General features: G+C 43.9%; 2 protein-coding genes across 9 annotated transcripts in view; one reads left to right on the top strand and one right to left on the bottom strand.

The window, feature by feature from the left end:
* The window catches only part of ELL3 (elongation factor for RNA polymerase II 3), a 25,162-nt gene extending 12,469 nt beyond the window's left edge, over positions 1-12,693 (top strand). For 2 of the 8 annotated variants that reach the window (XM_081829537.1, XM_081829539.1), the window contains exons 2-11: positions 8,100-9,562; positions 9,789-9,824; positions 10,174-10,286; positions 10,401-10,602; positions 10,692-10,771; positions 10,897-10,972; positions 11,145-11,328; positions 11,414-11,456; positions 11,582-11,753; positions 11,972-12,693. In XM_081829537.1, coding sequence (XP_081685663.1) covers positions 9,431-9,562; positions 9,789-9,824; positions 10,174-10,286; positions 10,401-10,602; positions 10,692-10,771; positions 10,897-10,972; positions 11,145-11,328; positions 11,414-11,456; positions 11,582-11,753; positions 11,972-12,202 — 1,269 coding nt within the window. In that variant the 5' untranslated portion in view covers positions 8,100-9,430 and the 3' untranslated portion in view covers positions 12,203-12,693. Of the gene's footprint in view, positions 1-2,372; positions 9,563-9,788; positions 9,825-10,173; positions 10,287-10,400; positions 10,603-10,691; positions 10,772-10,896; positions 10,973-11,144; positions 11,329-11,413; positions 11,457-11,581; positions 11,754-11,971 lie in introns of those variants that run through there. The other 6 variants (XM_081829540.1, XM_031029232.2, XM_081829541.1 and 3 more) reach the window with 6 other exon arrangements.
* The window catches only part of SERF2 (small EDRK-rich factor 2), a 152,098-nt gene that overhangs the window by 13,413 nt on the left and 125,419 nt on the right, over positions 1-13,266 (bottom strand). The window lies entirely within an intron of this gene.

Here is a 13,266-nt window from a genome sequence, read left to right as displayed (position 1 = left end):
GGATCCTGGGATCGAGCCCCGCATCGGGCTCCCTGCTCCACGGGAAGCCTGCTTCTCCCTCTCCCACTCCCCCTGCTTGTGTTCCCTCTCTCGCTGTCTCTCTCTCTGTCAAATAAATAAATAAAATCTTTAAAAAAAAAACTAATGATGTATGGTGATTAACATAATAAAATAAAATTTTTTAAAAATTAAGGTAATTTAAAGAACCTTTCAGGCAACATCAAGCAGAATAACATTTGCATAATATGGGTCCCAGAAGAAAAAGAGAAAGTTAAAGAGCCAATAAGCTTATATGAAAAAGTAATGGCTGAAAATTTACCTAATCTGGTGGCAGAAACAGAGATACAGATCCAGGAAACCAGAGAGTCCCAGAGACAAACCCAAAGATACCCACACCAAGATATATTATAATTAAATGGCAAAAGTTAGAATCCTAAAAGCAGCAAGAGAAAAACAACTTATTACATACAAAGGAAACTCCATACAGCTATCAGCAGATTTTTCAGTAGAAACTTGGCAAGCCAGAAGAGAATAACATGAGATACTCAAAACACAGCAAGGATAAAACTTCCAACCAAGAATTCTCTACCTTGCAAGGTTATCATTCAGAACTGAAGGAGAAATTAAGAGTTCACCAATAAGCAAAAGTTAAAGGAATTCATCACCACTAAACTAGTCTTACAAAGAATGTTAAAGGGACTTCTTTAAACTGGAAAGAAATGGCACTAATCAATAACAAAGACAATATGCATAAATAAAAATCCCTGGAAAAAGTAGATATATAGTACATATAGTGTATCAATCACTTATTTAGCAAGCATGATGTTTAAAAGACAAAAACAGCGCCTGGGTGGTGCAGTTGGTTAAGGGTCCAACTCTTGGTTTTGGCTCAGGTTGTGGTCTCAAACTCATGAGATTGAGCCCCATGTTGGGCTCCACACTCAGTGGAGAGTCTGCTTAAGACTCTCTCCTGGGGCACCTGGGTGGCTCAGTCGGTTAAGCATCTGCCTTCACCTCAGGTCATGATCCTAAGTCATGGGATCAAGCCCTGCATCAGGTTCCCTGCTCAGCAGGGAGCCTGCTTCTCCCTCTCCCTCTCTCTGTTGCTCCCCTGGCTTATGCATTCTCTCTGTCAAGTAAATAAATAAAATCTTTAAAAAAATTTAAGTGGCTGAGGGGCACCTGGGTGGAATAGTCAGTTAGGTGTCTGACTTTTGATTTCAGCTCAGGTTGTGATCTTGGAGTCATGAGATTGAGCCCATGTCAGGCTCCACACTCTGGTGCAGAGTCTGCACTGGATTCTGTCTCTGCTCCTCCCCCCTCTCCAAAATATATCTTAAAAAATATTAAAGTGACTGAATGGATAAAAAACAAAACCCAACTGCACACTGTATAAAAGAGACTCACTTCAGAAGTAAGGACACAGACTGAAAGTGAAGAGATGGAGAAAGATATCCCATGTAAATGGAAGTTAAAAAAAAATAAAAGGGTAGCAACACTCACAGCAGACAAAATAGACTTTATTTTTATTTATTTTTATTTTTTTAAGGTTTTATTTATTTATTTGAGAGAGAGAGAAGGAGAGAGAGCATGAGAGGGAGGAGGGTCAGAGGGAGAAGCAGACTCCCTGCTGTGCAGGGAGCCCAATGCGGGACTCGATCCAGGACTCCAGGATCATGACCTGAGCTGAAGGCAGTTGCCTAACCAACTGAGCCACCCAGGCGCCCCCAAAATAGACTTTATTATTTTTTTTAAAGATTTTATTTATTTATTTTGACAGAGAGAGACAGCGAGAGAGGGAACACAAGCAGGGGGAGTGGAGAGAGAGAAGCAGGCTTCCCGCCGAGCAGGGAGCCTGATGTGGGGCTCGATCCCAGGACCCTGGGATCATGACCTGAGCTGAAGGCAGACGCTTAACAACTGAGCCACCCAGGCGCCCCCCAAATAAACTTTAAAACAAAGACTGCAATCATAGACAAAGAAGTACATTACATAATGATAAAGGGGTCAATCCAACAAGAAGACATAACATTTATAAATGTATATGCACCCAACATAGAAGCATCAAGATATAGAGAGTAAATATTTAATGGATCTAAAGGGAGAAATTGACAGCAATACAATAATGGCAAGGGACTTTATCACCCCACTTACATCAATGGATAGATTATCCAAGCATAAAATTAATAAGAAAACATTGGCCTTGGGCGCCTGGACTTGTTACGCATCTGCCTTCAGCTCAGGTCATGGTCCCAAAGTCCTGGGATTGAGCCCCGCATCAGGCTTCCTGCTTAGCAGGAAGCCTGCTTCTCCCTCTCCCACTCCCCCTGTTTTTGTTCCCTCTCTCGCTGTCTCTGTCAAATAAATAAAATCTTTAAAAAAAGAAATAGTTATTTTAAAAAAAAGAAAGAAAACATTGGCATTAAGCAACACACTAGACCAGATGGATTTAATAGATATATACACAATATTCCATCCAAAAGTAACAGAATAAGCATTCTTCTCACATGGAGCATTCTCTAGGATGTTAGGGCCACAAAATTCATGTTAGGCCACAAAATTCAAGAAGACTGAAATCATATCAACCATCTTCTCCGACTACAATGGTATGAAACTAGAAATCAATTACCAGAAGAAAACTGGAAAAACCATTAAAGTGTGGATATTAAACAACAGGCTAATGGGGGTGCTTCGCTGGCTCAGTTAGTTGGTAATGCATGCGACTCTTGATCTCGAGGTTGTGGGTTCAAGCCCCACATTGGGTGTAGAGATTACTTAAAAGTAAAATCTTTAACAAACAATAAACACCATGCTAATGAACAACCAATGGGTCATCAGAAAATCAAAGAAGAAATTTAAAAATACCTAGAGACAAATGAAAATAGAAATACAACACACCAAAATTTTTGGGAGATGCAGCAAAATAGTTCTAAGAGGGAAGATCATAGCAATATAGCCTTACTTTGAGAAACAAGAAAAATACCACATTTAACTTTACACCTAAAGGAGACAGAAAAAGAACAAAAGAAGCCCAAAGTCAGTAGAAAGAAGGAAATACTGAAGATCAGAGTGGAAATAAATGGAGAATAAAAAAAAGAAAAAGAGGGGCATCTGGGTGGCTCAGTCAGTTGAGCATCTGACTCTTGATTTCGGCGTGGGTCATGATCTCGGGGTCATGGGATTGAGCCCCATGTCAGGCTCTGAGCTGAGCGTGGAGCCTGCTTGGTATTCTCTCTCTCCCTCTCCTTTTGCCCCTTCCCCACCTCTCCCTCTCTCTCTCAAAGAAAAAAACAAAAAAAACAAAAAATTTAAAAATAAAAATACCACTGGGCGCCTGGGTGGCCCAGCTGGTTGAGCGACTGCCTTCGGCTCAGGTCATGATCCTGGAGTCCCTGGATCGAGTCCCGCATTGGGCTCTCTGCTCGGCAGGGAGCCTGCTTCTCCCTCTGACCCTCCCCCCTCTCATGTGCTCTCTCTCTCTCTCTCATTCTCTCTGTCTCAAATAAATAAATAAAATCTTTAAAAAAATAAATAAATAAAAATACCACTAAAGGTAACTATAAAAAAGAAAAAAGAAAAGATCAATGAAACTAAGAGCTGGAAAGATGAACAAAATTGACAGATCTCTAGCTAGACTAATGAAGAAAAAAAAAGAGAGCTCTAATAAAATTAGAAATTAAAGAGAGGTTACAACTGACAGAAATACAAAGGATCATATGAACAACTATATGCCAACAAATTGAACAATATAGAAGAAATGAATAAATTCCTAGAAACATACACTTTTCCAAAAGTAAGTGTTCGAATAAGTGACTTCAGTAAATAGAAATAGAAATAGAAAGTCTGAATAGACTAGTAAGGAGAATGAATCCGTAATCAAAAACCTCCCAACAAATGAAAGTCCAGGACCAGATGGCTTCACTGGTGAATTCTACCAAACATTTAAGAAAAAGTTAATACTTATCCTTCTCCAACTCCTCCAAAAAAATCAAAGAGGAAGGAACATTTCCAAACTCATTTTATGAGGGCAGCATCACCCCAGTAACAAAACCAGACAAGCCACCCCACACAATGCGCACACGCATACACACACACATTACAGGCTATTATCACTGATGAACATAGATGCAAAAATTCTCAACAAAATTTAGCAAACTGAACTCAACAATGGATTAAAATAATAATATACTGTGTTCAAGTGGAATTTATTCCAGGGATGCAAAGATAGTTCAGCATCCACAAATCAACATAATATACCACATTAATAAAATGAAGGATAAAAATCATATGACCATCTCTATAGATGCAGAAAAGGCATTTGAAAAACTTCAACATCCATTTTTAATGGTTTAGAGGGAAACCATCAACAAAGATGGTTTAGAGGGAACATACCTAAACATAATAAAGGCAATATATGACAAGCCCACAGTAAACATCATACTCAACGGTGGAAAGCTGAAAGCTTTTGCTCTAAGAACAGGAATAAGACAAGGATGTCCACTCTTGCCACTTTTATCCAACAGAGTATTGGAAGTCCTAGACACAGGAATTAGGCAAGAAAAAGAAATAAAAGGCATTCAAATTAGAAAGGAAGAAGTAAAACTATGACTACTTGCAGATTACATGATACTTTATATAAAAAACTCAAAAGATTCTACCAAGAAAGTGTTAGAATATTCTAAGTGACTTCAGTAAACAAGATACAAAATTAACATACAGTAATCCATGGTGTTTCTATATACTAATAGTGAATTATCAGAAAGAAATTAAGAAAACAATCTGATTTATAATTGCATTCAAAAAAATAAAATACGGATATAAATTTAACCAAAGAGATGAAAGACCTATACACTGAAAACTTTAAGACACTGATGAAAGAAATGGAAGAAGATACAAATAAATGGAAAGATACTCTGTGCTCATGGATTGGAAGAATTATATTGTTAGAATGTCCACACTACCCAAACTATAGATTCAATGCAATCCCATCAAAATTCCAGTGGTGTTTTTCACAGAACAAATTTAGAAATAATTCTAAAATGTGCATGGAACCACAAAAGATCCCAAATAGCCAAAGCAATCTTAAGAAAGAATAACAAAGCTGGAGGTATCAGCTCTCTGATTTTAAACTACAAAGCTATGGTTATCAAAACAGTATGATACTGACACAAAAACAGACACACAGATCAAGGCAACAGAATTGAGAGCCCTGTATTAAACCCACATATAGGGGCACCTGGCTGGCTCAGTAGGTGGAGCGTCTGCCTTCGGCTCAGGCCATGATCCCAGGGTCCTGGGATCAAGCCCCGCATTGGGCCCCCTGCTCCACGGGAAGCCTGCTTCTCCCTCTCCCACTCCCTCTGCTTGTGTTCCCTCTCTCAGTGTCTCTCTCTCTGTCAAATAAATAAAATCTTAAAAAAAAATAAACCCACATATACATGGACAATTAGGTCATGACAAGGGAGCCAAGAACATACTATGATGAAAGGTATTGGAAAAACTGGATCACTATCTTACACCATACACAAAAACTAACAAAATGGATTAAAAACATTCTGAATGTTATACCTGAACATAAAATTCCTAAAAAAAAACACATAGGCAGTAAGCAACTTGACTTTGGTTCCAGCGGTAATTTTGTGGATCAGATTTAAAAGGCAGGGGAACGCAAAAATAAAGATTACTTCAAACTAAAATGCTTCTGCACATTGAAAGAAACATCATCGAAATGGAAAGGCAACCTACTGAATGGGAGATTTCTGCAAGTCATGTATCAGACCAGGGATTAATATCCAAAATATATAAAGAACTCAAACAACTCAAAAGCACAACAACAATAAAAAACAAACAACCTGATTTAAAAATGGGCAGAGGATCTGAATAGACATTTAGTATATCCACAGATATGTGCAACCATCATCACTGTCAATTTTAGAACATTTTCATTACAGTGGTCAATTCTTTTTTTTTTTTAAGATTTATTTATTTATTCGAGAGAGCGAGAAAGAGAGAGAGAGTACATGAGAGGGGGGAGGGTTAGAGGGAGAAGCAGGCTCCTCGCCGAGCAGGGAGCCCGATGCGGGACTTGATCCAGGGACTCCAAGATCATGACCTGAGCCGAAGGCAGTCGCTTAACCAACTGAGCCCCCCAGGCGCCCCAGACATTGGTCAATTCTTAATCTTCATTTTACTTGGCCTATTGACTGCAGGTGACATATTTGATCAATTGCTGTCTCCTTGAAACATTGTTTTCACTCGGTTTTCAGGACTGCATACTCTCTTGGTGTTCCTCCTTCCCCACTGGCCATCTCCTTTGAGTTGGCTTTGCTTTTCTCCCCCCTGACTTCCTTCTAGAGATTGGAGTGCCCCAGGGTGTAACCCTTTAAGTTCTTCTTTATCTTCCTGGGTGATCTCATCTAGTCTCATAGCTTTAAATACCCTCTATATGTTTAGTCCTATCAAGTCTACATCTCTAGCCCAGACATCTTTCACCATCTCTAAGTTTGTGTACAGAACTGCCTGCTCCACATCCCCGTGTGGATTCTAATAGACAACTCAACATGTTCAGAACTAACCCTGTTCCACCTGCAGTCTTCCCTACCTCAGCTGATGACAATTTCATCCCTCTTGTTGTTCTGGCCAAAAATGGTAGAGTCATCCTTGATGCCATTTCTCTCTCACATACCACATGCAATCCATCAGCAAATTCTGTCGGCTCTACCCTCAAAATATTCAGAACCTTATCCCTTCTCCCACCTCATCTCTTACTGCCTGGTACAAGCCGCCACCATTTCTAGCTCGAATTATTGCAATAGCCTACTAACAGATCATACTGCTTTTATCCTTGTCCCTCTACAATCTACACTTAACACAGCAACTAGAGTGTTCCTTTGAAAATAGAGGTGATTTCATATTACTCTGCTCAAAACCTTGCAGTGACTCCCCATTTCACTCAAAGTAAAAGCCCAAGTCCTTATAATGGCCCACAAGGCCCTCCAGCACCTGATCTGCCCCTGCTCCATTACCTTCTTGACTTCATCTCTTACTACTCTTCCCCTTACTCACTTTGATCCAGTTATGCCCCTCAACTTTTTCCTTAAACACTCCAGGCACACTTCTGACTCAGAGTTTGCAGTGGCTAGTCCCTCTACCTAGAAAGCATTTCCTCCAGCGGTATGGCTTGGCCAATTGCCTCACCTCCTTTCGGGCATTGCTCAAATTTCATCTTCTCCATAAGGCTTTCTCTTATCATCTTACTTACTATACAGTCAACCCTCTCCATCCTCCTCTACTTCCTCCTCCTCCACTTCCAAACCCACTTACCTTGCTCTATTTTTTCTTCTAGCTATAGCACTTATTACCTTTTAACATACACTATATATATATATTTTAAGATTTTATTTGAGAGAGAGAGAGTGAGCACAAGCCAGGGGGAGAGGCAGAGGGAAAGGGAGAAGCAGATTCCCTGCTGAGCAGGGACCCGGACACGGGGTTTGATCCAGGAACCCGGTGATCATGACTTGAGCTGAAGGCAGGCGCCCAAACCACTGAGCCACCCAGGCACCCCAACATACACTATATTTCTTGTGTTTATTTCTGAGGTTTGTTTATAGTGTCTCCTTCACCTCTAGAATATAAGCTCTCCAGGGGGTGCATGGGTGGCTCAGTCAGTTAACTGACTGACTCTTGATCTCAACTCAGGTCTTTCTCAGGGTCATGAGTTCAAGCCCCTCATTGGGCTCCACGCTGGACATGGAGCCTACTTAAAAAAAAAAAAAAAAAAAAGAATGTGCTCTCTCCAAAGCAAGAAATCTGTTCATTGATGTATCCCGAGGATATAGTACAATGTCTGGTGCAGAGTAAGTGCTCAATAAATAACTGCTGAATGAATGAATGAATGAATGAATGAATGAAAAATGTGGGTGATAATACCTACTCTAAAGTTATTTTAGGGATTAAATAACATGCAAAGATTTTGACACACAATAGACATCCAACATACGTTAGATTCCTACCTCCTTGCCCCAAATATCTTTCCCATTTGCTTCCTCTTATAGCACTGCTCCTTCCCTCTTCTCTGAAAATTTTCACCATTCTAGGCTCTCCTTTGAGTTTAAATCCAGGAAAATCCTACAGAAGTCCACAGATGTCATCTGAGAAGAAAAGGAACCCTGGGAGACCAGCTTTACCTACTGCCACACTGTTGTTCAAATTAACAAATGGTCACCCACAGAAGCAGAAAGCCCTAAGGAGATGGACAGGTAAATGTTTTTGTTGTTGGAGTTGGAGATTTACTGCACTGACTTTTAAAAATTACCTTTATTGAGGTCTAATTTACATACATTAAAATATATACATTTTAGGTGTACTATCTGATGAGTTTTGACAAATGTATAGGTGATTTGATTTGGAGTGGAGGGCATTAAGGTCACCTGGAATTATGTAGGTGCAGGGATTTAGCAGAGGGATCCTAGCTAGGAAAGAGAACTTCCGGGCTCTTGGAAAACATGCCCAAACAGGGACAAGTAGAGACACCAGGGCCGACCTGAAATTCCTGCGGTCTCAGTGCACCAGAATCGGAACCTCCAGAACGTCTCACAACTTCGTGGCACCTCTTGGCCCTCGGGCCAGCTCCCTTTCACACCAGTCTCACCTGTATAGGCCAGGAGCAGTGACCTGGGACTGAGTCCTCCCTTTGCCCTGTAACTCTCCTGCCACCACCCACACCCCCCATCCCCGCCTACCGGTGCGGGTGGGAGGGGTCGGCTTCAGCCAGCGACAGCCAAGTTTCACCGCTGCAGCGACACCCACCTGGCCTGATTTTCTCTCCAGCCTCAGTTAGAAATCGTCTTCGGGTCCGCAGCAGTACTGCAGGCGGGAAAAAGCGAAAGCGCGGCACCAGGTGTTGGCGTCAGAAATATCCCTTCGGGTCAGCTATCCTCCGGTCCCTGGGGGTGCTCTTGGCCTCTGAGGCGCGGTCTGCTGAGCCAGCCCGGCAACCAGGCCCTCTCCCGCCCCTCTGCGTCTAAAAGCCTCTAGAGATTGCAGGTTCAGCTTCACTTAGAGACGGCAACTCCGAGTTCAGGTTGGCTGGGGAAACTGAGGCAAAACTGGGGAGGGGTAAAGTTGGCCGCAGACTTTCCCCCTGTAACTGCGATAGCCCCTTCCGAAAGCCCAAAGCGGTGCGTGCCCATCCAAGAAACCCGTGGGGTGGGTCCGAGCAAAAGTCTAGGGGAAAGCGAAGCACCGCTCACGCGGCTGGGAAACCTCAGGGGTGGTGCTGGCTGGGGGTGGGGCCGGGGGTGGGGCCCAACGGAGGGCGGGGCCGACCTGGGCTACCAAGAGTGCCAGCCTAGCCCTGCACAGCAGAGGTGGTGGTGGTGGCCCTTGCCTGTGGCTCTTGTTCGGCTTGCGCCTCGACCTCGCAGCCATGGAGGGACCCCAGGAGCTTCTGAGTGGGAAGCTCCAGCTCTGCCTCACCCCCGTTGCCGGGACCAGATTCCTGCTATTCAGGCTGAACGACGCGGCGCTGCGGGCGCTGCAAGAGTGTCGGCGGCAACAGGTGCGGCCGACCCCGGGACCCGTCTTCCCTAGCCTCTACCCCTCGGGATCTCGGGCCTCAGCCGGTAACCCTGGCAAAGGGACCTGGGGATGGGAAGAGGCATCCGCAGGCTCCAACCTTCCCATCTCCAAGTGAAGCCGGCGAGGCAGGTACCCCCTGAGCACCCGAGCCGGATGGTGGGAATGCCACTTCACCTGCATTCAGCTCGCATCTGCTCTCCCCGCAGGTTCGGCCCGTGATCGCTTTCCAAGGCAACCGAGGGGTAAGTACCGGCCTAGAGTGTGTGAAAAAGGCGGGGTGCGGGGAGAACAGAAGTGGGCTCCGGGAAGGTGCAGTCAGGGCGGAAGGCTGAGAGCAGTCACGGTCTGAGGAAGTTCCGAGAACTGAACCCCCAAATGGGGCGGAGGGGGCTGCTAGGGTTGTGGTCCCAGGAGACTTCGGTTAAGGCGACTGTGCCGTCTCAGCCTCCTGGGGAACTCAAGCCCAGCTGCACCTGGTGTACTAACGAGCCCCGTGGGACCCATCTTCAGTCTTAGGTTGGCTCAGGGAAGAACGGCAATGGGAGGGAGGGGCTGACTTCACGGGACTTACGGTTCTCCTTTTGCCCTCAGTATCTGAGGTTCCCAGGCCCTGGCTGGTCCTGCCTCTTCTCCTTCATAGTGTCCCAGTGTGGCCAGGAGGGCTCTGGAGGTGGCTTGGACCTTATGTGCCAACGCTTAGGCAGGTAAGGGGGAACAGGTAGCAGGCAAAAAGCGTTTGTAGAAAGTTGGGGAGGCTGATTTCAGAGGTGCTTAAAAGTTCTCCATCCTCCTGGGATTTTTCCACCACCCCTTTCCAGATCTGGGCCTAACCACCTCCACTGCCTGGGCCCACTCAGGGAGCGCCTCACTATTTGGGCAGCCATGGATTCCATCCCAGCCCCATCTACAGTTCAGAGACATAATCTGACTGACAGTGCCAGAGATCCTGAGAGTTGGCAGAACACAGGAGACTATTCTGAAGAAGACACAGTTTCACAGCCACAGATGGCACTAAAAGAGGTGAGGCCAGAAACTGTAGGTAGCTGGAATAAGGTGGGGCAAAGCCTGAAGCCCAGGGAGCCAAGTGCCCCTGCCACTTTCCCTGCCAGGTGCCAGATCCATTGGCAAGCAGCCAAGGACAGTCACTCCCAGGATCCTCAAGGGAACACATGACACAGTGGGAAGTGAGGTACTTGGGACAGGGTGGGACTAAGCTGGGAATCCCTGGTATCGTCTTCTTTTCTAATCTCTACCCTAAAGGCTCTAATGAGATCTTGGTCTTCATCTCTCCCATTCCCTCTTCAAATATCCCAGAAACCAGACCTATCTTCCAAACAGAGAACCTGACCAGGCACTGGCTTCCTCTGCTAGCCAGAAACATTTGGACAAGGTAAGTTGTGATAGCAAGGGTTTTTCAGAAATCTTTGTCCAGTCAGGCTAAAATTTTAAAATTAGGAGCCTTCATTGTGATGCTCCCAGAGCTCATTCTATGAAATTAGTTTTCAAGAGTCAGGCAGACTAGGCTTTCTGGGTTACTGTTTATGTGACATTTTTCCCAACAGAAGCGTCCAGCACCTACAACCACTCTAGGATTAAAAGAAAAGAGACTCAGAACTCTGCCTTTAGCTCCAAGTCCCCTACAAGGGCTGCCCAGTCAGAACCTACAAGAGGCAGAAGATTGGGAACAAGAAGATAAGGATGAAGACATGGGCCCCAGGCTGGAACACAGTCCCTCAGTTCAAGCAGGTGAGTTAATGAGAAAAGGGCTAAACTGCCCTAGTGGAAAAAAGACCTATATAATCAGTTTTGTGTCATCTTGCTTCCCTCCCAGATTCTGAATCCCCAAGCCCTGAAGAGGTACCAGATTACCTCCTGTGAGTCTCCTGCTACTTCCAATTTTATCAAACTTTGTGCATATGAGATATTAAGATAAACTTCCTGGGAGCTTGAAGCTTTCAGGGCAATGAAATTGAAGGTGGCAACTCTCTGCTCCTGGCAGGCAATACAGGGCCATCCGCAGTGCAGAGCAGCAACATGCTTATGAGCAGGACTTTGAGACAGATTATACTGAATACCGCATCCTACATGCTCGTGTTGGGGCTGCAAGCCAAAGGTTCATAGAGCTGGGAGCTGAGATCAAGAGAGTTCAGCGAGGAACTCCAGAACACAAGGTAAGGAATGGACTCAAGATGGCTTTCTAGCTTTACTGGCCATAAATTCCCTAATTGCCCTTAAGACTGTACAGTGACCCAAGTGACAAGTCAGTTTTGAGAGCAAAGTTAACCTCTATCATTTAGTACAATGAGATGGGAAATTACTTCTCTTCTTTAAGAAAACTGGAGCTTTTTTCTCAAGGCTAAAGTTGGTGCTAGCATTTTCTTTGTTTCAGGTGCTGGAAGAAAAAATAGTCCAGGAATATAGGAAGTTCAGGAAGGTAAGACAGGGTCTGGGAATGGTAGCAAAAAGGCGATCCTTTTGTTTTTTTGACATGGATGCTTTTCCTCTGCAGCGGTACCCAGGTTATAGGGAAGAAAAGCGTCGCTGTGAATACCTGCATCAGAAATTGTCCCATATTAAAGGTCTCATCCTGGAGTTTGAGGAAAAGAACAGGGGCAGCTGAAGCTGTCAGAGGGCTCTTTACCCTCTCTCTGCTCAGTGAGATATGAAGGAACAAAGAAGCTATGAACTACATAGAGTGCAACTGTCTGCTCTTATTGCTGAGTCCATGGTGGCAAGTACGAGAGTTGAACTTTTAGATTCTTTAAGGTCTGACTTTCATTGTTGCCATATTTTACTTATTAGGGTTTGGGCACAGTGCCAACACTCCACAGCTGTGCCCAGGAGAATAGGAAGAGTAGTAGAATCTTGGCTTCTTCATCTTTAGTTCAGCCAAGTCATTTTCAAATCCTGAGAAATGACACCATTTCCAGGACAAGATACCTTGAGAACATTAGAATTTAGCCTGGTAGCCTCCCTAAAGAAACAGTAATGAGAACTTTTGGTAACAGAGCTAAAATAACTTGTAATACACCTAGATATAATGGGAAAGGGCTTGGTTGTTCCCCTTGTACTGAAAGTGAATTCTTTTACAAACATGGCTGAAAAATGAAACTTTGCTTCTGTGTCCTCTGTACAAGTTTATATGCTTTCCTTAACTCCAAGGCAATGGTTCTACCCATGAATGTCTATCTGAACCACTTCTTGGGTGCTCTAAAGAATTAGATCCCCAGATCCCAGCCCAGGTCTTATGAATTAGAACCTTCAAGGTTATGGTTAGGCATCTTTACTTTTTCAAAGCACTAAGGATGATCCTAATATATATTTTGCTATTAAGGCTCTATCAAATCCATCTTATAATTGACAGCTAGGGATTACAACAGAAATAAAGTTCTCTTTTTCAAAACATAGAGGTTGAGGATCACCTACAATTAGGGCTCCTATCTGGAATTATCCAGTACTGAAAACGTTTAACTGCAGATAGGATTTGGATTTACCCACAAAAAGAGGGAAATTCATTTGAACAAAAGATCACATTAATCCTATCCTTTTTGTTCCTCATTGTTGCAGAAGAAAAGTGGATGCTTCATTCACAACCAGGAATGATACTGTCTTTCCCAGTTCCACTGGAGAGGGAAATTAATGGGCCACACCCTGGGCTTTGGGGGGAGAGAACTGCACCCAGCA

Source organism: Leptonychotes weddellii, chromosome 9, assembly GCF_054177405.1.
Source record: "Leptonychotes weddellii isolate Sample4059 chromosome 9, ASM5417740v2, whole genome shotgun sequence".
Taxonomy (NCBI): Eukaryota; Metazoa; Chordata; class Mammalia; order Carnivora; family Phocidae; genus Leptonychotes; species Leptonychotes weddellii.
Note: the sequence above shows the minus strand (reverse complement) of the source record. Positions and strands in the feature narration are given on the sequence as shown.